We start from the raw sequence: 25904 nt of genomic DNA, 5'->3' as shown, positions 1-25904 counted from the left end.
AAAATCAAGGTTTAGAAAATACCATTACATCCACATGGTTTCCCACTGGATCTAACATTATCAGAATAAAATAAAGCTGCTGATTCTCTCAGTGGCAAAAAAAAAAAAAAAAAAAAAAAAAAAAATTTCAAAAGCAACAGGTTTTTGGTGTAAATAAGCTTGCAGTTGCTCTCTGCATTCAACCTAAATCTATGATGATAACATGTAGGGTGATCATCCAAACTGGGCACTTTAAAGAGTGAGAGAGAATGCCAGTGATATTCCGTGTGCAATGCCGTTCACAACCCTGAACTCTCCTGCACAAACCCAAAAGTCTGGTCACTCTACTACTATAGAACACTCCTGATGATCAGGAAAATCAACTCCCGTGCACAAGGCTTTTTCAGACCCAGTCCAGCCGGATTCATATTTAACAACTACTGTGTATATGATAGATAACTTCTATGAGTGCTTTGCATTTTACAAAGCGCGTTCACAACCATTATCACTTTATTCTTCCTGATAATTCCATGAGTTAGCTAAGGAATTACTCACTCAATGAAGAGTTGTCATGCCCATTTTTCAAGTGAGAAAACTAAGAGAAATAAATAATGACCAATGAAGGTGGTAGAGTTAAGTGTTAGACTAGGACTTAAGACCAGATCTCTAATGTAATACTTGTGTCCTTTGTGTAGACTTGTGGCACTGACAGTTGTTAGCACAGCAGGATGGTATAGTCAGGGAAGGGCTGGAAGCTTCCAGGCATGCATTTCTCTGTGAGGGGAACTACTGATAAGCAATAAGGCAGAATGAAGACTTAGAGGTTCTTTCAAAGACTTGTGGTGGGAAGTAGTAAAGGGACAGGAATTAAGAGTTGCTTTTTTTTCCCCCAAATTCAAAGGTCCCTGATTGACTTTCTAAATAAATTATTTTTATTAATTCAAATGAGAGAAAGAACAAAGAGAGAGAGACAGAGAGAATATCAATCTTATCAATATATCAATATTATATATATCAATCAATATCAGTGCACTGGCTCATACCCTTAAAGTTTACAACAGCCAGGCAGGGCTGGGCCAGGCTGAAGTCAGGAGCCAGGAACTTGACCCAGGTCTCCCACATGGATGGCAGGGACCCAGGACCTGAGTCATCACCTGCTTCCTTCCAGAGGGGGCATTCACAGGAAGCAGTCATCAGATGTGGAGCCTGGGGCCAGTGTCATTGTGTGGCTGATTATTCCACTTCAAATCCAACTCCCTGCTAATGAGCCTCAGAAATCAGGGGAAGATGTCCCAAGTACTTGGTCCCCTGTCACCCTTATGACAGACCCGGATGGAGTTGCAAGCTCCTGGCTTCTGCCTGGCCCAGCCCTGGCCATGGTGGCCATTTGAGTGAATCAGCGGATGGAAAATAATCTCCCCCGCTGCCCCTCTCTAAGTGGAGTGTAGACTTGAAATGGGCATCCCGAGTGGTGCCTCCACTGCTGCACCAAATGCCTGCCCCAAGAAAGTTTTTTTGTATTTTTAATGAATTTGAGTCTCTATTTTACGCAGGTCAATGAGAAAAAAGAAATTTTTCTTCTCATTAGGCAAACATTTGGAAGCAGCTCTGAAGAACCATCTCTCACTTCTTCAGGACTAGCAGACATGGTTGACATTCAAGTATTCACAGCTGGGAGTGATTGTCTTCCTAGAAGTCAGGGGAGAGAGTGTGCCCCTTCCTATGATGCTCCAGAATGGGCTTCCCAAGCAGGTCCGAGTGTGGACAGCTGCTTTCTAAGGCAGAAATCTTCTGGAGTCATCTAGTGAGTTCCATGCAACTGGACACAAAGGAGGACTGGCAATGCAGCTAGAACGTACTGGGCAAAAAGGCTCTCTGAGGAAGCTCTTGGTCATGCTGCCTGTCTGGTGTTGGGAGAGGACGCAAGCATCCCAAATACAGCATGTGCTTTTGTCCTTTTTAAGTTCTAGACAATGGAAATCAATAAAGTGCTTTAGACATCATTCCAAGATTCATGTTCCATAAAATCAAAAGGTTTTACTCCAGCCCTCCAAAACTTTTTAGAAATTAAGTATCAGAGAGAGAGAGAGAGAGAGAGAGAGAGAGAGATGCTCTCATCCACTGGGCCTATTGGTTTACTCCCCAAATATCTCCAACAGCCAGGGAAAGCTATGTTAGGACCAGAACCAGGAGCTGAAAATTGAACCCAGGTTTTCTACACGGGTGACAGGAACCCAATTACTTGCATCATCAGTGTTGCTTCTAGTCTGCATGGGAAAGAAGATGGAGTAAGGAACTGGAGCCAGGAACTGAACCCAGGCACTTCACTGTGGGATGCGGGGGACTTAACTGCGAGGCTAAATGCCTGTTCCCCCACATAAGCTCTATATCAGCATAGTATACACAAGCAAGTAAAGGAATGCTCAAGAGGCATAATCAGAAATGAGATGTCTTCTCATCTGAGTTGATTTGAGCAATATAAATCAAATGGCTCTAAAAGGAGATAGTCAACTGGGGTGACCACACTCGCACTGCTATTCTGTGTCAGGATGACCAATTCATACACTGGTATATTCATACACTGTAGGTTAGGGACATGTCTCTTAACAATATATCCTTAGTATCTTCATGATGCTAACATTAGATGAACCAAGCAGTTATCAGGACAGAAAGGTAGGAACTGCACAGTACAGAATGGAAAAACATGAAAATCTAATGGTGAATAAGAAGAATGAGAGAAAAAAAAAAGTACAAAGAATTTAGCTGTGTTATATTCTCAAAGAAAGGCAAATGGGGTTTTCACAGTAAAGAACTTCTACTCCCACAGAGAAGATCCACTAGAAGACGCTCCATGAGCAGAGGCAGCACCTCTCACACTCCCAGGCCTAGAAGAACAACTCAGGGATAATTAGATGGTGGTGGGAGGTGGGTGGACAGATGGGCGGATTGATGGATGAGTGAATGAATGAATGAATGATTGAAAAGGCAAGCTGACTAATGGGGAAATCTCAGACTGCTAATTAAATTTCTGCCAAAATTGTACATTTTCCACCAAAAAGCTACTCAGGCAATACTCACAACAATATTTGTTACTGTCATTCTTCTAAATGACAAGGCAGATTTACCTGTTCTTTAAAGATCTTTTTGACATTAGAGGGGAAAAAAATCACAAAATGAAGTAAAATGGAGAATGGTTTCTTTGAAGCAAGATCCAATGATTCCCTTCTTTATTCTCACAGACACACTGTTCTTGAGTGACTCTGGCCTTAGGACTAAGCATGAACAGGGCTTCCAGGAACCTCATGGGGTATTCAGTTTGCTGCACCATCCTTTGCCCATCTCTCATCACCACCTGGAACATTCATCCCTCCCCAGGAACACACCGTGGTTGTGGGATATCAGGAAGTAATTGTGCTGTCTCTTCGATTGTTTCCACTGCACTTACAGACTGTTTGCTGCTTTCTATTGCTGAGTAGAACAGACCGTGAGTCACAGTCTATTAAATGAAGTCACTGCGTAGGTGTACAGCCAGCGCAGGGAACAGGGAACAAAAACACAATTCCCTATGAGCTCTGCCATGTGTAAAGACTTCTTCAAGTGATTTTTGAAAAAGTCACAAAAGGGATACACAATAATGGTGGGCATACAGATATCAAAAAATTCTATCTCATCTACCATTTTACACGGAGTAGAGAAATTATTACCTCTGCACAATGAAAATATATCTGCCCTATAGCATTTCACTGATTGTCAAAATGAGTCTGAGAAGTAAGCAGGCCAGGTGTTGGCATCTCCGTGTTAAAGAGAGGAAAACGCCAAGGCTTTGAGAGGTTTTCAGCCTCAAACTAGTACAAGAATGTAACGAGTGTGTGTGTTTTCATGGCAGAACCAGAACCAAGTGCTCCTAAATCCTAGGAGAGCTGAGGGCTTTTGGGAGAACTTGACTATCCCACAGTAAATGCAGCGCATCATACCTGGTTTGTTTCCTGAGTGGCTGCTGTTTTGTCCTGTAACTGCAGAGGAGGAACGGTTCGGGGCAATTTTCTTATCTTGCACTTTATTGCTGTCAGGCGCTGTGCAAATGAGACAAAAGAGAAAAGATGTATTTATTTCTTAAAATTAGTTCAGAAACATCCACCCAGTCAACTTTTACTATTAGCCCTTGAACATGCATGACGCTAGACTCACAAAATGGAACAAGATGGTGATAGCTCTGGCCCTCGGGGAGCCAGCTCTTGAGCTGCGGATACATTCCAAACATCAATGGCCCCAGCTTGAGTGGCCAATCCTGTATAGCCAGGGCACATTCAGGTGTTACTTCAGGGGTCAACCAAGAACATGAACCCCAGCTGTCCCAGTGTACACATAAAGTAACCACATGGAAGTACAACTGGCACCTGAGGACTTTGATCTTAACTTCCACAAATTTCAGGCATCAGGAACTAAAGCATCTCAAACACACAGCCACGTATGTCACCAAATGGGAATTGGGAGATGTAATTCACCAGGATCTTGAAAAACTGGTAAAATTTAATGACAAGCGTTATTAAAAAGGTGACGGGAAATGTGTTCTAAGGAAAGGGATGAGGTGGCAGAAATGAATAGGACATCTTTGGTTATACAAAAGTAAGGGCCTTCCAAGACCAGGTATAACCAGTTTGCATGAGTATTGGTTTACTTAAAATAGCTGCAAAGGATGACTGTTACAGTCTCAAGATAGAAATCACATCAAAAACCAAGCCCTTGATTTTCTGTCTCCAAGCCCCTCTGCCCATCCCCAGTCTTCCCCATCAGTGAAGGCTATTCCATCCTGCCAGCTGATCCAGCCCAACACCTGCAGTCCTCCTTGCCTCTCTGCCTAAACTGCCTAACTCAATCCATTAGCGAATTCTTTCAGCTTCACCTTAAACATCCTACCACCCCACGCCTACCTTTCCAAACAGCAGCTCTCTGTGTAACCTCAATGTCCTCTTAACTAGTCTACAGGATGCTGCCCCCGACTCCTTCAATCTACTCTCACCTTAGCAGCCAGACTGATCCCGCTAAAACAAGTCAGACACATTATGACTCTGTCCAAAATTCTCCGACACCTTCCATCCCACCCTGAGTAAAACCCAACATCTCTGTCGTGGCCTAGAAGCTACCAGGTGGTTTTGCCTTTACCTTGGTACCACTTTCTCTGTTAATCTAGTTCTGCTCCAGTTGTACTGACCAACTTATCTGCAGTCCATCGTGCAGTGTTAGCATGAAATACTCGCCTCCCAGATACCAATGTGGCTGCCTCCTTTGCCCTCTCTGGGTTTCTGTTCAAATGTGACATTAGAACTCTCCCCGGATCTATTTAAAAACAGCTTCCCCATCCCCAGCCCTCATCACTCCTCCTTACCCACTGATGTATCACATATTTAGGACCTCCTCTGCCCTTTGACTGATGGAATTGGATATTATCTAGAAAACAGGGATCTGCTCAAGTTGTTCAAACTTAAGAGGATGTGGTAATAATTATGCCCAATTAAGAAGACGAATTTTAAAAATGGTTCCCAAGATGTATTTTAAACATTATTGAGAGATGGGTATTTGGAGCTGCAGTTAAATCACCACTTGGGTCAGCCAACATGCAATACTGGAGTGCCTGGTTCAAGTTCTGGCTCCTCTTCCGATCCAGCTTCCTGCTAATGTGCACTTTGGAAGGCAGATGACAGCTCTCTGTTTCTGCCTTTCGAAGAACATAATAAATTATAAAAAGGAGAAACATCACTAAATTTTTAGGCGGCAAATAAAGACCCAAATTTTGCCCTCTGAATGGGGCATATATTGCCCCATTACATTACATTGCAATTACATTTCAATTGCAAATACTTGTCAGCATCAAAAATCAGACTAAATAGTATCTTAAAACTATTGTTTTAATATTGCTCAGATTCAAACAACTGGTTTGCTTTAAACGACAGCTTCAAATAAAAACTCTGATTGGTTCAGGTTTTATCTCCTTGGCTCTCTCTGCCTTATTTGCAGAGAAAGGTCTGTAAAGATACAGTAGAGAATGGGCAGAGAGCGAATCAAAAATTAAACAGGGCCAGGCATTTGGTCTAGTGGCTAAGACACCTGCATCCCATCAGAGCATCTGGGTTCCTTGCCTGCCTCTGGCTCCTGATTCCAGTTTCTTGCTCATGCAGACCCTGCAAGGCAGTGGAGCTGGCTCAAGTATTGAGGTTCCTCAAGTAGTCAGGTTCCCTGTGAGAGATCTGGCTCCTGGCTTTGGCTCCAGTGAGGGGCTGTTGTGGATATTTGGGGAGTGAATTAGTGGACATATTTTTAAAAATTAAGCAATAAAAGACCTCAAACAGTGGTTCCTCCTAGGACTTTTCCCCCTTGAGGGCCACCTACCAGGCCATGTGTCATACTGTGTGTATGTACTGGTCCTGGAGGACAGCAGGGTGTGGTGTCTGTAATACAGTCCCATGCGCTCTCAGCCCACTTGCCAGACCGTGTGAAGGTGACTCCCACATCAGTTAACCTTGGCCTACCAATGGCCTACAACTGGAGAGACAGCCCTGGAAGACCAAACACTGAGTGTGGTTGGAATGTCTATTGCTTGTTATGATAGAACAAGCTTTTCTTGTATTCTGCAGGTTAATTTAAAAAAAAAAAAAAAAAAACAAACTTCGTCAAGAAGTTAATGCTTAGGAAAGATAAAGAAAGAAGCAGAGTGCCACCAAGATTTGCAGTGATCTGATTATAATTTTCTTCTTGTTTTATAGCCAACTCCAGCACATATCAAGTAAAGTCTTAATTAGCTAAATTATTTAGGAATCTCCTATTTCTATTTTTTTAAAGAAGATTTATTTATTTGAAATGCAGAGTTACAGAGATAGAGAGAGAGAGAGAGAGAGAGAGAGAGAGAGAGAGAGAGAGAAGCACAAGAGAAAGAGTCCTTCCATTTGCTGGTTCACTCCCCAAATGGCCACAATGGTTGCAGCTGGGCCAGGCTGAAGCCAGTAGCCAGGAATTCCTTCCAGTCTCCAACATGGGTGGCAGGGACTCATTTATTACTTGGGCTATCTTCTGCCTTCCCAGGTGAATTAGCAGGGGCTGGATCAGTAGTATAGCAGCTGGGACTGGAACTGGAGTTCACATGGGATGCCAGTGTCACGAGTAGCAGCTTTAACCTGCTGTGCCACAACACTGGCTATATTGGTTATTTTTAGTGAACTGGAAGTTAATTAGCAGCACTGGTTTAGAATATACTTCCAATACTTGTATATTCACTTCCTTTCCTTTTTAGGAGTATTCAACACCATTTAATCTTTCTGTAGTGAATAGGTCCCTTCTGAACCCCAGGTCCTGCCCAAAGACAGGCAGAGTGGACAGTGAGAGAGACAGAGAGAAAGGTCTTCCTTTGCCGTTGGTTCACCCTCCAATGGCCGCCGTGGCCAGCGCTGCGGCCGGCGCACGCGCTGATCTGAAGGCAGGAGCTAGGTGCTTCTCCTGGTCTCCCATGGGGTACAGGGCCCAAACACTTGGGCCATCCTCCACTGCACTCCCTGGCCACAGCAGAGAGCTGGCCTGGAAGAGGGGCAACTGGGACAGAATCCGGTGCCCCGACCGGGACTAGAACCCGGTGTGCCGGCGCCGCAAGTCGGAGGATTAGCCTAGTGAGCTGCGGCGCCAGCCAAGACATCAGTCTTAGTGGGATGTTACTGCAATCATGGGCCACAATGGAGATGAAAAGGAATACAATATATGTTCAGTACATGTGGCTTCCTAAGCCCTGATTAAAAGTTTTTTTTCTTATAAAACTGTAGTTTGCTGTTCTGTGCTGAAATCTAAATGTAAAACAAGAAATTTCAAGTAAAATTGGAGGTCTAGTTACTTGAATGCTGATTTATTTACATCTGACTTTTGTTGGATCCATTGTAGTCAGACACCAGAGGTTAGTCTGCCCATTTTACTATAATCTAGATGTTGGGAATTCATTTCTATCCCAGAATACCTTGAATCATTCTCATCACAAGACAAATTCAAAAGCCAATACAAAATTTTTCTGTGTTCATGCACAGCTGTTAGAATGTTTAATAAAATAAAAATTGTCAGTTTGCTTAGTTCAAGATTAAGTACTGCTAATTTTAATCACTAGGTTGGACATATTTCTAAAGTTTTCAGGCTATATTCCTGCTCTCATATTTGTCTTTCTCTTCTACCACTGTAACGGCCCGTTTCTTCAACAACTTCTTGGTTAACACTATATCATGGTAAGAGCAAAAGACACAGACAGACCTGGGTTCTAATCTGAACATGTTCAGTGAGTCTTCGCCAGACTTAAGGCATCTTTTTCTCCTCTTGCTGTTTGACAGCTTTGTTCCATTAGTGCCACATGTGAGAGTGCTAGCCTACAGACAAGCATCCTATGGTTGGGGGCTGTGTTTCTGCGACGCGCTGTGGATGCTGGGAGCCTGTGCCGAGCACAACCCTCGCAGCTCAGTAAGCACTATGGCCGCGCCTCGATAGCCTCACCCTCCACCGGACGCTGCATTCCCTGCCAGGACTTCCCACAAAGTCCATAGCTTTTTCCCTCAGCTGGTCAAAACCACTGGCCTAACGAATGACCCGGTAACTCAGTCAAAACGCTTGTTCTCATCCACTTCAACCGCGGCCTTAGGCCACCCTGCGTGTGAATCTCACTGAATGAATGTGGACTGGACATCTGCGGGACTAATGTATTTCAGCCTTTGATTTTTTAAAATTTTTTTTATTTTTTGACAGGCAGAGTGGACAGTGAAAGACAGAGACAGAGAGAAAGGTCTTCCTTTGCCGTTGGTTCATCCTCCCCAATGGCCGCCGTGGCCGGTGCGCTGCGGCCGGCACACCGCACTGATCTGAAGCCAGGAGCCAGGAGCTTCTCCCGATCTCCCATGTGGGTGCAGAGCCCAAGCACTTGGGCCATCCTCCACTGCACTCCCTGGCCACAGCAGAAAGCTGGCCTGGAACAGGGGCAACCTGGACAGAATCCGGCGCCCTGACTGGGACTAGATCCCGGTGTGCCGGCGCCGCAGGTGGAGAGGATTAGCCTATCGAGCTGCGGCGCCGGCCTCGGCCTTTGTTTTTAATAACATATGGGTCATGTGCTGTGAAACAGAAAAAGTTCAGAACTCAATTCCGAGTTGTGCATCTGTGCCTCTCCAGGACATTGTTCAACCGGACACCGTGGGCACAGCCTGGACAAGGTCACAGAGGACAGAGAACCAGAGGCTGAACCACATGAAAGTGCCTTTCTGGAATAAAAAGTTACTGGGTTTTATTTTCAATCTATAAACCCAAAACCAACACACGGATTTTTTTTTTAAAGCACAATTCAACACTGTGTATAGTGATGTGACACTGGGACAGAACTACCATAGGCATCACACCTTGTTTTCAAAAATGATGCTAAGTCATGAGAAATGGGATACACGAGTGTCAGTAAGAATCTATAATAAACCAACTTCCAAAAAGAAGTTGAGGCATTTGCGCTTAAATGTCAAAGACTACTCACGAGATGATGAAAATATTGTCATAATCCTAACTTCTTCTTAAATGACTGCTAATTTACACACGACGGGAGGGTGATACATGCCATGCAAGTAACAGCAAGAGATAATTCAATCAGAACAAGTTACCAAAATATTCCCAAGGGATAAGGAGCAGGCTCCTTGCTTGCTTCCAAGGAGCTGCTATCTAACCTGTCATCATATTTTCAGCTTAAAGAAACAGTCTCCAAGTAAACGGAAGAGGGGCTTTAGTTGATAGTGGGCCAGGTGTAGGTTGATAATTTTCACTACACCAGTGCAACCTGAAGCATGGGCCCACACCTTCCATCCTTATAGTCACCGTGTCCCTAGAGATTAATGCGTTACCTAGCACAAACGTGACAGTGAATGAATGCTTAAAGATGGAAGCAAGCAAGGGATGGAGCGGAAGTTGTATGCTTTGAGGCAAACGGTGGCAAGAGGCCAGAAAGAAAAAGCATCAATAAGATGGTCAACAGAAAGAATACATTTTGTGACACTTCTATAGCTGCTAAGATTCTAGAGAAAAGGGAACCAAAAAAGTGGTCATATCAAGTTTACCTTCACTCCATGTCAGATAAGAAAGAAAACAGTTCATGTTATTCTAGGATGGTTTTACCATTGGTCAGTAGGATTCAAAATTAAATGGCTTTACAGCCACTTAATAGGTCTGCAAAGGATCATTAGTTAGCATCTCAGGAATGATGGTGCCACTCTCACTCCAGGCCAGGCCACGCCAGGCCATGCCACACCACTGTGCAAGGTGCGGAGGATGGAGAGAGTATAAGCATCACAGTCTCTGCTGACAGCACCACACAAGCACTTTGGCTTTGAAAGCTTTGCCACCCTCGACCATTCCCCGTAGCAATTTAGTAAGGCTGTTCTGATAACCTCTTAACTAGCCAAAGACACAACCACCACGGCTGACCATAGGGAATGCATATTCCAGAAAAGCCCAAGTGCCATCTATTGTGTAGGAACCATGTGGAATCACCCACTACTAACAGCGGCCCCTGGATTCATAACAAACGCTTTCTGAGGGAAATTAATGTTACACACTGTCAATTCACCAAAAAGGCTTCTTAACAAATCAATGTATGGATGGATGGATGGAAGAAAAACAAAATCCTTTCTTCAGCCAGAGGGCAGCACTACAAACAGAAAATGTTGCATTTTCCACCTGTGTTAGTGTAAACCAGATTAAAGGCAAGCCTCTTCCTCTACCTGGTGACTAACCTGTCACCAATGCCAACACCAGCTGCTATACAGATCGTCTCTGCTCCGCAATGTGAGTGCTGGTTGTGACCAAGCAAAGCACACGGCAAAGTACAAAGCTGAGGAAGTCTAACCATGTTAGTTTTCCAGTTATGCTGAGACAGTAATTCAGAGTTTGTAGGCACCCATCTAAATTTCAACAGCTGGGTATGGCATTTATAAAATTAGACACAATTCAATTAAACTCAACATGTAATTAGAAGAAACTATTTAAAAACTTGGAAAAGGCAAATAATTACAGCTCAACTTGATTATAGTTTGCTTAATTAAAGGAACCAAGTGAAAAAGGTTGTTTTGTCTTTAACCAGATAATGATTTATTTAAAGAGAACTAAAGTGGCTAAATGCCAGGACTTTATGTTTATCAATGGCACAATACAGAAAATCTTTTTACTTTTATCTGTAAAATAAAATTATCATAGCAGAAAATGCACAGTTTTTAGAAATAATGCCAAACTGTAGACTTAGTTTTAAAAAGAAACATGAATGTAACTTTAACCCTAAGAGTATCAGTTGATTGAGTTTAATTAGTGAAATAAATACACATATATACTGCTGAAGAGTGTCAATGATTAATCATTCTTGTGTGGAGAATACCACTTTACATTTTCTTATGTACACTTTGTAAGATCCACTAAGAATGAGAGGAAAGCCGTAAAAGATAGTTTATCCCAATTCATTTCGAGTAGCGGTGAACATTTAAGTTTGTTAAAAGTATGGGCCAACAAGGACTTCAATAGACATTTTTCAAAAGAGGAAATCCAAATGGCCAACAGGCACATGAAAAAATGTTCAAGGTCACTAGCAATCAGGGAAATGCAAATCAAAAGCACAATGAGGTTTCACCTCACCCCGGTTAGAATGGCTCACATACAGAAATCTACCAACAACAGATGCTGGCGAGGATGTGGGGAAAAAGGGACACTAACCCACTGTTGGTGGGAATGCAAACTGGTCAAGCCACTATGGAAATCAGTCTGGAGATTCCTCAGAAACCTGAATATAACCCTACCGTTCGACCCAGCCATCCCACTCCTTGGAATTTACCCAAAGGAGTTTAAATTGATAAAGAAAAAAGCGGTCTGCACCCTAATGTTTATTGTAGCACAATTCACAATAGCCAAGACCTGGAACCAACCTAAATGCCCATCAATGGTAGACTGGATAAAGAAATTATGGGATATGTATTCTTTAGAATACTATACCGCAGTAAGAAACAACGAAATCCAGTCATTTGCAACAAAATGGAGGAATCTGGAACACATCATGCTGAGTGAAGTAAGCCAGTCCCAAAGGGACAAATACCATATGTTCTCCCTGATCGGTGACAACTGACTGAACACCAAAAAGGAAACCTCCTGAAGTGAAATGGACACTATGGGAAACGGTGACTTGATCAGCATAGCCCTGACTGCTAATGGACAACTTAATATATTATCCCTCATAGTATTTTTTTTTTGTCTGTTCTACTTAATATGACTGGTTTAATTCTGTAATTATCACACAGTTATTCTTAAGTGTTGAAAATTAACTGAAATGTGATCCCTGTTAAACATAAAAGTGGGAATAAGAGAGGGAAGAGATGTATAATTTGGGGCATGCTCGGGCTGACTTGCCCCAATTGGTAGAGTTGGAAACATACCAGGGGATTCCAATTCAATCCCATCAAGGTGGCATGTCCCAATGCCATCTCACTATTCCAAGTGATCAATTTCAGTTCACAATTGATCATAATGAAAGGACTAAGAGTCAAAGGGAGCACATAAACAAGTCTAGTATCTGCTAACACTAACCGATAGAATAAATAAAGGGGAGAGTGATCCAACATGGGAAGTGAGATACTCAGCAGACTCATAGAATGGCGGATGTCCTAAATAGCACTCTGGCCTCAGAATCAGCCCTAAAGGCACTCGGATCTGGCTGAAAAGCCCATGAGAGTATTTCAGGCATGGAAAGCCAAGGCACTCTGGCAAAAAGATCTCTGTGAGTGAGATCCCAGTGGAAAGAACAGGTCTTCAAAGAGGGAGGTGCCTTACTCTGAAGGGAGGAGAGGACCTCCACTTTGACTATGACCTTGTCTAAACAAGATAAGAGTCGGAGAACTCAAGGGGCTTCCATAGCCTTGGAAACTCATGACTGGTGCATAGGGAGATTATTGATGCCATAAACAGGAGTGTCAATTTGTAAAGTCAACAACAGGAGTCACTGTGCACTTACTCCTCATGAAGGATCTCTGTCCTTAATGTGCTGTACATTGTGATTTAATGCTATAACTAGTACTGAAACAGTATATTTCACTTTGTGTTTCTATGGGGGTGCAAACTGTTGAAATCTTTACTTAATGCATACTAAACTGATCCTCTGGAAAAAAAAAAGAAAGAAAGAAATTATCAACTCCCAATTTGACTCTCACTGGGATTAAACATGACAATAGGTCTGATCTGATTTCATCATCATTTAAAAAAAATCATCTATTATTTCTCACTTTATGTTTCTGTGTGAGAGCAAACTGTTGAAATCCTTACTTAATGTATACTAAGCTGATCTTCTGTATATTAAGATAATCGAAAATGAATCTTGATGTGAATGGAAGGGGAGAGGGAGTGGGAAAGGGGAGGGTAGTGGGTGGGAGGGACGGTATGTGGGGGAAGCCATTGTAATCCATAAATCGTACTTTGGAAATTTATATTCATCAAATAAAAGTTAAAAAAAAAAAGCCAAAAAAAAAAAAAAAAAAAAAAAAAGTATGGGCCAAATCATTTTCCCTGTGCCACTCTACGCTGCAGTCATTTTTCATCTGTGACCTCTGCTTTTTAACCTCACTGGAATTCCAGCCTCACTATCTCTCCAAACACTTATACTCGATCTTTGATTTCTTTGTTGGAGCACTTTTAGGTTCACAGCAAAACTGAACAGAAGTACAGGGTTCCCATTCCCACAGCACTCTCTGCCCCTAGTCAGTCCCCCACTCCCCACCAGACTGGTACATTTGTCAAAACAGACGATTCTACCTGGGCACATTATTAAGGCCCAAAGTCCAGAGTTTATATTAGGGTTCACTCCTGGTGTTGTATGTTCTGTTTTCATAAATAAATAATGACATGAATCCTCCAATAATAACACAAAATCCAATCCCATTTATCATAATCCAGTTCAAGTCGCTCTCTCATAAAACCTTTTCTAGCTGTTCCTATCCCATCCCGTTTCTTCTGCTCTTCCTACATGTTGGACAGTATGCACCATACTTTGATTTCATTACTTAAAAGAACGTTTATTTATTTTCATATACTTGAAAGGCAGAGTGATAGAAAGAAAGAGAGAGAGAGGAAGAGGGAGAGGGAGGAGGAGGAAGGAAAGAGAGAGGGAGGGAGGCAGGGAGAGATCGATCCATTTTCCATCTATTGGTTCACTCTACTGGCTCATGCCCACAACAGTGAGGCCAGGCTGAAGCCAGGAGCCAGGAACCCCATCTGCATCACCTACTTGGATGGCAGGAGCCCAATCACTTAAGCCATCACCTCTAGCCTTCCAGGATGTATTACCAGGAAGCTGATCAGAAGCAGAGTAGCTGGGGCTCAAACCAGCATTGCAATATGGGATGCAGGAATCCACAGAAGCAGCATAACCTGCTGTACTACATGCCTGCCCCCTCATTCTATCTTATCTCATTTTCCCAATGTATGTTTCCAAAAACCCGATGTACTGAAGTCTCATAAGAAGCAAATCAAAGACTCAGCTTTCTAGTAAAACACAATTTGGGAAATGCTTGATGTAACACATCTCTCTTGGAAATTTACACTGCAAGTTTGTACAGGTAAGGCTGTGTCATTTCACATTGGTTGCTCAACAAATACTCTTTGATTAAAAAAAAATCTATTTATTTGAAAGAATTGCAGAGAGGAAGGGAAATAAAGAGATCTATCCACTGGTTCACTCTCCAAATGGCCACAATAGACAGGACTGGACAAGGATGAAGCCAGGTGCCAGGAGCTTCATCTAGGTCTCCCATGTGGGTGCCAGGGGCTAAAAACTTGGGTCATCTGCTGCTTTTCCCAGGCCACTAGCAGGGAGCTGGATCAGAAGCAGAGCAGCCAGGACATGAACTGGCACCCATATGGGCTGCTGGCATTGAAGGCAGCAGCTTTACTCAGTACGCTGCAATGCCGGCCCCCTCTGTGATGCTTTTCTAACAGAACCGTGATTGGTCATGGGGCACAGTTCTGGCCAATACATTGGAAGCTGAAGTTCGTAGGTGGGTATATGGGGAGGATCCTAAAGGCAAAGCAGACTCAGGGGACCTGAACCAGGGATGTGATGCTGAAGGCAGAACATCCATCTGGCAATCAGGAGGTTATCACGCCTGCAAGGCCCCTGGAATTAAGAGATCCAGCTCTCACGTCTTTGTTGGACCACCATCAGCAACGGTTCACTTAGGTTACATTTGTGAAAATCACTGTTTGGGGGGCATTACATACTCACAATTAAAAGCAATTCCTAAATGCATATAGAATCCCCAATAACAACCAAACACATCCCAAGCACCTCAACTCTTCCAAATATCTTCCCAAACTTGGCCTCAGTCCACCTTTGTAGCTGCTATGTCCCCTGCTCCCTGGCAGCCAGCTCGCCACTCCCAGGCAGACACTGCTGATGGCTGGAGGTGAGGCTGAGTGGGCTGCACAGGTGGGTGAGGATCAGGAAAGGTGGAGGATTTGACATGCAGTGGGGGTGGAGGTGGGGACTGAAGTAATAAAAGGCAACAGAGGAGAATGCATGAACTAGAAGGCAAAAGCAACGCAGCAAAACTAGGTGGTGACTGGATGACAAACATATCTCACTCTAATGTTCTGATCTCTTGGATAGTGGCCCTTCTGTACTTATTCCCTGCCTTGGCACCTCCTTCGGTTGTTGCCTCATGAATCCTACATCTTCTAATTTTTGCCAGGAATCAGAGAGCAAAACAGGTGCTGGCTCACCACAGTAAAGCAGGCCAGCTTCAGTTTTGAAATTAGCAGCAGAGGGGCAAAGTCCTGAGAAAAAAATCAATGCAAGATGCCATAGAAAGTTTTAACTGCATTTGTGATAGGAAACACCATAGAGGCCAGGGGATTTCTGAAAAGAATGTGACAGGTTCCCAGAGAAAACCTGGTCTCCAGGATAGCTCCTCATAATTACTGAGCCACAATGACTTAGGATCCCAAGGCTCTATACACAATTGCTTCTTAGTTGTCACTTCTGCACCGGCTTTTGGAAGACTAAATTACTACTTTGTCTATCAACTGTCCTATAAATAAACCTCTGACACTGGATAGATATTAACTGAACATCTGCCAATAAAAGGGAATAAAAGCAAATTCGCCAACCAACTTAGCTTAATTTTATTTTTTAAAATAACATTTATTGGGGTTGGCATTATGGTGCAGTGAGTCAAGATGTCTGCAACACCAGATCCCATGTGAGCGCTGGTTCAAGTCCTGCCTGCTGCATTCCTGATCCAGCTCTGCTAGTGCACCTGGGAAAGCAGCCGGAGACAGTCCAAGTGCTTGGGCCCCTGCACCTATGTGGAAGGCCTGGAAGAAGCTCCTAGCTCCTGACTTCTTCCTGGCCCAGCTTTGGGGAGTGAGCCAGCAGAAAGAAAATATCTCTGTCTCTCATTCTGTGTAACACTGCATTTCAAATAAATAAATGAAATATTTTTTTTAAATTTATTTTTATTTTTTTGACAGGCAGAGTGGACAGTGAGAGAGAGAGACAGAGAGAAAGGTCTTCCTTTTGCTGTTGGTTCACCCTCCAATGGCACTGCACTGATCCGATGGCAGGAGCCAGGATCCAGGTGCTTTTCCTGGTCTCCCATGGGGTGCAGGGCCCAAGCACCTGGGCCATCCTCCACTGCACTCCCTGGCCACAGCAGAGAGCTGGCCTGGAAGAGGGGCAACCGGGACAGAATCCGGCGCCCCAACCGGGACTAGAACCCGGTGTGCCGGCGCCGCTAGGCGGAGGATTAGCCTAGTGAGCCGCGGCGCCGGCATAAATGAAATATTTAAAAGATACCATTTATTACCTTTTCTATTCCACGGAAAGAACATAAAAGACAAAAAGTTGACCGATCCATAATATCATTGTCCAGAAAACTCGTTTATTATTTTATCTTAAAAAAAGTAACGTCAGGGCTGGCATTGTAGCGCACTGAGTTAAGCCACTGCCTGTGACCTGGCATCCCATATTGAAATACAGGTTTGAGTTCTGGTTGCTTCATTCCTGATCCAGCTTCCTGCTAATGTGTCTGGGAAAACAGCAGAACATGGCCCAAGTACTTGGGCTCCTGCCTCCCACACTGTAGACAAGGATTGCTTCTAGCTTTAGCTTGGCCCAGCCCTGCCCCTTGCAACCACTTGGGGAGTGCACGAGTGGATGGAAAGTCAATCTTTGTCCCTCCCTCTCCCTCTGTTTAATCACAGCACATTTTATCATTTCCAGTAAGTGCTGCAACCCTGATATTCCACATCTCATCTTCTAAGTTCTCTACTAAATCTTCATTTGATGTATGAGATCCCAGCATGCACTGAGTATTAACTACCTTGGTATATCAATTCCTCTTGCATTTCAGCTCTATTTCTGCCAGCCTGGACTCTACTTAAAAAAAGTAACCATTTCCAAGGAAAAAACTACAGGACTATAAAGCAAACTCCAAGGGGACTCTGTGTGTCTGGGACACGGGGACAACGAACGAAAGCAGGACAGGAACCTGCAGGAGCCAGACTATTAGGACTGAATGCTACACTGAAGGGCTAGCTCAGTTCCATGCGGATACATCTGCCATCTCTTCCCCTCTCAAACCTGCACCAGTTCAAGCTTTGGCTTCTGCCAATGCTGATGCAAGAGCACTGTCGGCTGGGCTGTTATCCAATTGCTTCTTTGGCATCTTCTCTAAACAGGAAATGGAGTTGCGAAGCCAAAGGGAGGAAGAACACTTCCTGGTCCCCTGGGTGTCTTCTTCAAAGCTGGAATCAGGAGGCTGTTATGCCAGGAGGTGCTGAAGGTGGCAGAACATGGCTGCTGCCCCTTTCCCTGATATAAGATGGGGGTAACTGATGGTGAAGGTGGCATTGATCCCTGCCAGGGCTTCTGTGCAGATGCACTATTAGAATGTCACTGCTAGTGATATTCATGGGTACACGATCTGTGACCTGCAACTATATCTGAATCTATGAAATTAAGAATACCATGCCAGAGTACAAACAAGATATGATGAAGCAAGAACTTTGGTACACTCAGCAAAACAATCAGAGCAAAACAATCAGAGATTCAGTATCAGGCTAGAAGATGGCCCAAGTCCTTGGGACCCTGCACCCACATGAGAGGCCCAGAGGAAGCTCCTGGCGTCTGGCTTTGGATCAGCACATCTCCAGCTATTGCGGCCATCTGAGGAGTGAACCAGTGGATGGAAGACCTCTTTTTCTCTCTGCCTCTGCCTCTCTGTAACTCTGCCTTTCAAATAAATAAAAATAAATCTTAAAAAAAAAAAGTTGTGGTCTCTGCTTAAAAATCATCTTTCTACTCTATGCAGCTTTTTATTTCAGCTGTTTGATGGCTTTAATTAGCCACACTCATTACGTCTCCAAGTAAGAGATCTCAAATTTTGGAACCTACTGAATATCTAATTGTAGTAACAAATGAAAACAAAACAAAACAAAAGAACTCCAATTTAGAAAAAACAAACTAAAACCACCAAAGCAAGAGAGTGGTTCTTACAAGTTCTGCCAACTCTGCACAGCACAAAGACCGCTGTGTGGCACGCGTCATGACCTGGCAAGCAGCACCATGCCAGAACGAAAGGCTCATTTCTTTACAGGGCAGACTGAGCAGCCTGTACATGAGTCCTAATGGCTACTAAGTCTTCAGACTACAGCTTTTATGCTTCTTGTCCAATAGATATTCATTTAAAGTATGATGCATGCACTTCAAACAAGACAGTGCAACTACAAATTCTCAACCTGCCTAAGCTAGAGGTCCTCGAGGGTCATGGAGATCCAAGCCAAATCCAAGCTGGTAAACAGACTCAACAGGATTCTTTCGGAATGCCTTTTATGGGACTGTTTCTTACTTGCTAACATTCACCTGGGGGTTGGTACCCACAGTAGAAGACACCAAGAGACGACTGAGGGAAACTGAGAGGGTAACCCGTGCCAATGGCTCATCCTAGAAAGGGGACAAGTGAAGCCAACGATGTCTAAGAAGAGGGGCAAGAGATGGAGCTGCTGGCCCTCCATCCCAGGCAGCAAGGGACTGACCACTAACTGGCCTGGCTCCTCATCTGTTATCCAAGAACCTGCTCCTACCCTCATTTAATTCCTTATCCAAGAAGTTGCTTCTAGACAACCAGTCACGTTTTCAAACTTGCAGTAGAGTCACTGCCAGAAAGGAAGCCATTAGCTACATCAGATTTCTAACAAAACATGAATGGATCTCACTTCAGTCTTGGAGTGCACCCTCAAACTCCCCATTTGGTATAGATGCATAAGGAGTAGTCTAGGTAGGAGTGAAAAAGCAATGTTTTCTAATTTGCAAAGAAAAGCACAAGCCCAGCATTTCATGGCTTGTGTTTGTTATCATACCTCTTTTGTTTTACGGAAGCGGAAAACCTTAGAAAAATTTCAAAAGGGTGTGTGCTTACTGTAAATAGTCTGGTAGGGAGAGGTTCTGATGCCGCATTTAGTGTCCAGGTAGATTAAGAAAGGAGAAAAATGACAGTTCAGTGAGGTTAGGAGTAGAGAGATGGGTTTAGGAGAGAGAGAAAAACAGTAGGTGATGGAACAAGGCCATACACCTCAGCCATTTTAGGTTCTGCCTTCTTTCAAGAGACCAGTTCAGTCTCACACCCAGTTGTTCTCCAGTAAGCCCCCTGCAGTCTTCCCCAGGTTTGGAAGCTGGTGGGCCAAACTTGAAGAACCAGTATGGAGAAGCTCACCTCCACCTACTGCCCCCTACCTGAGATATAAAAAGACCCAGCCTGCAGAGGTCTGGGCCCTCTGCCACGCATTCAGTCCGTGTGCCCACTGGTAGTTGGTCAATGTCTGTGAGTTTATTTTCTTTGAATAAATTCAGTCTGGCTGTGAGTTCATATTCCATCTCCTCTCTGTACTGCACCCCCATTTTTTTATAGTAGAAATGAGCAGTTTGAGGGTAGATCATTTTATCACTAGAACAGATGTGTAATCAAAACAATGAATAACTACATATTTTTCATACGGATTTTATGACAATGTCAGTGTAAGTTAAGTAGGCTTTTGTTATATCAATTACATTTACAATACTTTTATAATGTGAATATGGTATTGGGGATCAGAAAACAGACATCAGAGGTGGCCCTGTGATCTGCAGAGCAGGAGAAAATCACAGGTAAGGTCTCTCTGACCTCCCTTCAACCCACTCACACTCATATTTGATCCTCTTTTCTCCCAGGCGTAGAGAGAGGATTTCTCTGAACTTCCCTTATCTCACTAAGGAAGCTTGCTTGCCAAAAGGAATGCAATTGTTATGTAACCTCATTAACCAGGAAAGATTAACCATCTAAGAGATGAAAATCAAACACCACACCTACAGCCTAGAGGACCTTTGTCCTAGGTCATCTTCTGCTCTTTGGGCCCATTCACTTCCTGTAAAAATTATTTACTATTTCTGTAAAATTCGCCTACAGCAGTCCATGGCTCTTTCCCCCTTGGCCCTTGAGTTTCCTGTCTTATTTGGCTGCTGTGGACATGTGTGGAGTACATGCATTTGCGTGGCTTTTCTGTTAACTAAGAGGGCATGAGGGAAAAATGATCTTTGTCTCTACAATGTGTTCCAGCTTTCAAACAACTAACTTATAAATTGACATCTGGATATTGGTAATGGCTATTTTAAAAGTTTATTTATGTATTTTATTTTATAAGCAGAGAAGGAGAGAAATAGAGTTCCTATCCACTGGTTCATTCCCCAAATGCCTACAATGGCCAAGACTAGTGGAGGGCAAGGCCATGAGTCTGAAACTCAATCTAGGTTACTCAAGTGGGAGGCAGGAAGCCAGCTATTTGAGCCATCAGGGTTAGCACTAACAAGAAGCTGGAATTGTGTGTGGAGGTGGCACTCAAACTCAGGCGCTACAATACGGAATGCAGGTGTAAGTAGCATCTTAACTGTTCTACCAAATGCATGCCCCAATTTTTTCCTTTGTAAAACACTATGATGTGTAGCAAATAGATATGAGGGAAGGGTAACAGGCAATTTTAGAGTGAAAAGACAAAGTTCATTTAATAAGTTAATATAATTAGTCATTTAGATTTTTACCTATATTCCTTTATTAGTACTTTTGGGTCAGCTTTTCAATTTTGCTTATGCAAGCTTTTTCTAGCAGGCTGAACTTGACTTTGTAACATATATTCAGTAGCAAAAATATGGTGAACATTGATATTTGAAAAAAGCTCCTCCCATTTTTCATGTTTAAAAGATTTTTTTTTGGAAAAATATATGAAAAACTGCACAAGCATTCACACTATGCCTTCTCTGGAAAACAGGAGTCAAGGAATGGTGAAAATGAGTCTCATTAGTAAGAGTCTGCTGTGGATTAAACAGGACTTAGGGGGCTGGCACTATGGCACAGCGGGTTAAAGCCCTGGCCAGACGTGCCAGCATCCCATATGGGCACCGGTTCTAATCCTGGCTACTCCTCTTCCGATACAGCTCTCTGCTATGGTCTGGGAAAGCAGTAGAAGATGGCCCAAGTCATTGGGAGACCGGAAGAAGCTCCTGGCTCCTGACTTTGGATGGGCTTAACTCCGGCCGTTGTGGGGGAGTGAACCAGCAGGTAAAAGACTTTTCTCTGTCTGTCTCTACCTCTCTCTGTAACTGTCTTTCAAATAAAAACAAGAAAACGAACAAAAAATCCAGGATTTAGTTCTCCAAACACATGCAGATGTTTAAACTCTGAAATTCTACATTAACAGCTGAAGAAGGCCAGTGCCATCCACGTGGGAGAACTGGAGGGAGATCCAGGTTCCTGGCTTCAGATGGGCCCAGCTCTGGCTGTTGTGGCCATTTAGGGAGTGAACCAGCAGATGGAAGATCTCTCTCTCTCTCTCTGATTCTGACCTTCAAATAAATGAATAAAACTTTTAAAAAACAAAAAAAAGCTGATGGATTAGAGGTAGACACTGATCTAATCATAGTGCCTGGCAAGTATACCTGCCGTGCCTGAGGACTTGCTGCCAGAAGGTAGTTCTCAGGGGAGGGTTGGTTATTTAAGTGAATGCAGCCTAGCTGTTCTCTGCTTCCTGGCTTGCCATGTGATTGTTCTTTTGCACAACCTCTGCCGTTGCGACTCCTCCGGCTGCCAGAAGTAATGGGGTAGCCAACCCTGACACTGAACCTCCCAGCTGTAAGATGAAATAAGCCTTATTCCTTCCCCAAGAAGTTCCTCTCAGGAACTTTTCATTAAAGTGATGAAAAGCCACAGTGCCAGCAGATTAAAGCCCTGGCCTGCAGTGGCATCCCATATGAGCACCAGTTTGAGTCCTGGCTGCTCCACTTCTGATCTAGCTCCCTGCTAATGTGCTGAGGAGAGCAGCAGAAGATGGCCAAAGTGCTTGGGCTCCCGCACCCTTGTGGGAGATCCAGATGAAGCTCCTGCCTTCGGATTGGTTCAGTTCTGGCCGTTGCAGCCATTTGAGGAGTGAACCAATGGATGGAAGACCTCTCTCTCTCTCTCTCTGTAGCTCTTTCAAATAAATAAAATAAATCTTTTAAAAAAATAATGAATAGCTGAATACAGAGTTGTATTTCACATAAGGAAAATTTACCTTCTTTTTCTATATTTTCTCAACTTAATTTTTTAGAAGACCTTAATCATTTTTTTAAAATCGCATTACAGTAATGCATGGATGTTGGCTTTCAGAGTGGTCAAATTAATTTGATGACATTAAAAACGATGATCTAAGTCACCGTACTGCGTAAGCTGTTGCTGCACTGGTATCTACTTTCTATAATAAGAGATAAGCCTCAGCTATCAAGCATGAGTGATATGAAAAATGCGAATGGTATTTTGGACATCATCATCATCATGTCTTCTGTATTAAAAATAATTCCTTTTTTTTTTTTTGAGAAAAGTTTTATTGATTTGAAAGGCAGAGGAAAAGAGACAGAGAGGAAGAGAAATCTCGTGTTCTCTGCTTCACTCCCCAAATGCCTGCAACAGCCAGGGCTGTGCCAGGTTTAAGCTTCTCCCTCCAAATGATGAAGCCTCAAGCTATGCTGTCCCTAACCAAAGTGTTCCTGTTCCCATTACAGTTAGACTTTCCAAGGATGAGGGTCCAATTAGCCCCGCATTTGTCTCCTTGGTAACTGAACTGGATAAGATCTGGAGTCTACCCAGAGTACTGGGCACTGGTCCAGGGCTGAGATGGTAAGAATCTCCCTGCCTCCACCCTGAGCCCACTCCACAGAGAAATGCCCAGAAGCCAAACAACTTTGTTCCTAAGAATTGACTTAGCTGTCACATGTCTGGGTTGCATAATTCTTCCCCTGGAATAGCACCAACCCAACTGTTAGTGGTTCCCCCCAACTCACTGCTATTTAACAGGAATGAATACAAGCACCGTCGAGGCTGGGATTATAAAAAGCCGACACTGACCCGACTTAGATTCTACCTGAGCTGAATCTGCACGCAAGAATGACAATTTTGTCTAGATTTTTAAGATTACAGTCTGTCTATACCTCATAGGTGCTTACAATGAAACATCAGTGTGTTGTGGTCAAAGAGGGGTCTAAAATCCTATTGCAGATCTTACCTTTTACCTAGAGAAGCATTCTAAGTACAGGCCCAAATACCACGCACAAAATGATGGTCTTTATTTCAAGAGGAACACACACACACACACACACACACACATGAATAGAGTGGGCCAGGAAGAGAAGGGAAAAGGGTGGGGGTGGGTGGCACAGAGATGGTGCCTTAGCACCTTGTCTCATCCTTATCTACAGGGAGAGGGGGGAGAATCCCTCCCAGTTGCCTCTTAGAAGGTTGGAAAGGGGAGTGGTTATGTGGTAGCAGCCCTGGGTTCCTGGTGAGGGGAGATACATCCTGGGAAAAGGGGTTATTTGACTGACAGGTGGGTGGATAGGATTACATAGGGCAGGGGATGTGTGGCTTGCAGTTTATGGACCTAATCTAGCTAACTGCCTTATCCTGTATTAAGTGCACAACATATTTAAGTTTCTACTGTTTGGAAATTAGTGTAAACCAGCTTAAAGTCTTTCAATTCTCATTTCACTGGGAAAAATTTTTAGCACATTTTACGAAAATTTAGACTGATTATAAAAAGCTAGGAAGCTATCCTAAAAGTTAAAAATATTATTTATCTTCATATTCTGATTTTAGGTTATTGCAAAACTTTTTTGGATTACCTAAAACTGTATTTCAGCTTCTATCTAGAAATGCCCAGTTTAGTACACACTACTTCTAAACACTCATTCAACGACTGCCTGGTAAAGTCTAGTCTCTCTTATAGGCTATCGGAATGACGAAACATGGAAAAATATTGTTGCGGCCAGCACCATGGCTCACTTGGTTAATCCTCTGCCTGTAGCGCCAGCATCCCATATGGGCGTGGAGTTCTTGTCCCAGTTGCTCCTCTTCCAGTCCAGCTCTCTGCTGTGGCCTGGGAGGCAGTGGAAGATGGCTTGGGTAATTGGGCTCCTGCACCAGGAGGAGGCACCTGGCTCCTGGCTTCGGATCGGCACAACACTGTCCATAGCAGCCATTTGGGGAGTGAACCAACGGAAGAAAGACCTTTCTGTCTGTCTGTCTCTCTCTCTTACTGTCTGTAACTCTACCTGTCAAAAAAAAACATACTGTCAAAGTTAAAAGAAATAACTCCATAACATCAAAATACCACTGAAGAACTAATACTTGATTATAAAACTGGAGAAACAAGACTGCTCGTTATATAACCCAAGCTTTAAAAGCGAAATAAGATAGCAGAACTATTGTTGACAGCCCTTTACCAAGCTCCATCTGTTATAACAACCACCATGCTAGCAGCTGTGCTTGCCATCACATCAAATTCCTAGAGGGACCCCAGCAAGGTAAGCAATTAACATACATGTGCAATACTGAAAACACAGAGACAGAGAGGAGGAAGGGTGTGACTCACGCTTGGTTTGACCCAGAATTCACCTGTTTCACTCACCATGCTCGGGAGAAGGGGGTTGGACACATTCACTTGCTGGACTACTTGAAGGGTAACCGAGACATGGTCCTAGGGCATGCGAATGGTTTGCTTCCCAAGAGAGAAAGCAACACCGGTCCTTGGCTTCTGTTGACCTATCCTAACGCTGCAGAGGGTTTCCCTGGCTGCTCTGCGAAAGTTCAACCATGCGTAGGCTAGTACACAGAAAATCACACTTAGTTTCACTATTTCACAATATTTCACAACACCAGAAAATTCATAATAAAGTCACAGTTTTAAAGAAATCGAGAGGTCTCAATTTCCAGACTGTGGGATACAAACAAGACCTTCAGTAAAATGACAGAAAATCCATATCGAATGGAAACTGGATTTCTCTTCTTTTTCTTTTCTTACTTATCTCTACCTCCACTTCCACTTTAATTAAAAGGCATAAAGAGGGAAAACTGGATTATACTAGCAGTTTTGTAGGAGGCATGAACTAATTCCACTCTATCTCTCTGGCAAAACTTAGGCTATAGGGACTAGCCTTTCAAAAACCCTATCAGCGTGCAACTCAGTTTGCATCATATTAATTTCTGTTTTGTCAGCATGGGGTGTATTAATTTTATGTCCAACTGTGCTGCCGATGGACACTTGGAAACATGTTCTTGGGGGACAGCACTGTGGCATGGCAGGTTAGCTGCTACCTGCAGCACTGGCATCCCAGATGGGCACTCTCCCACCCAGCTCCCGGCTAATAGTGTGAGGTCCTGGGTTTCGGCACCAATGTAAGGCCGCCACAAAACATACCAGACACCGGAGTAAGGAAAAGGGTTTATTGGAGAAAACCCAGCAGGCAGGAAGGAAGGGAGAGAGAGAAGGAGAGTGTACGAGAGAGAGAGAGA

At 43.5% G+C, this 25904-nt stretch overlaps 1 protein-coding gene across 11 annotated transcripts in view; it reads right to left on the bottom strand.

Moving 5' to 3' along the window:
• MAP7 (microtubule associated protein 7) overlaps positions 1–25904 on the bottom strand; it is a 194355-nt gene that overhangs the window by 72517 nt on the left and 95934 nt on the right. For all 11 annotated transcript variants that reach the window (XM_070073524.1, XM_070073527.1, XM_070073528.1 and 8 more), the window contains one exon: positions 3954–4052. In XM_070073524.1, the coding sequence (XP_069929625.1) occupies positions 3954–4052 (99 nt within the window). The remainder of the gene's footprint in view (positions 1–3953; positions 4053–25904) is intronic.

The sequence above is a fragment of the Oryctolagus cuniculus genome, chromosome 5, assembly GCF_964237555.1.
Source record: "Oryctolagus cuniculus chromosome 5, mOryCun1.1, whole genome shotgun sequence".
NCBI classification, from domain to species: Eukaryota; Metazoa; Chordata; class Mammalia; order Lagomorpha; family Leporidae; genus Oryctolagus; species Oryctolagus cuniculus.
Note: the sequence above shows the minus strand (reverse complement) of the source record. Positions and strands in the feature narration are given on the sequence as shown.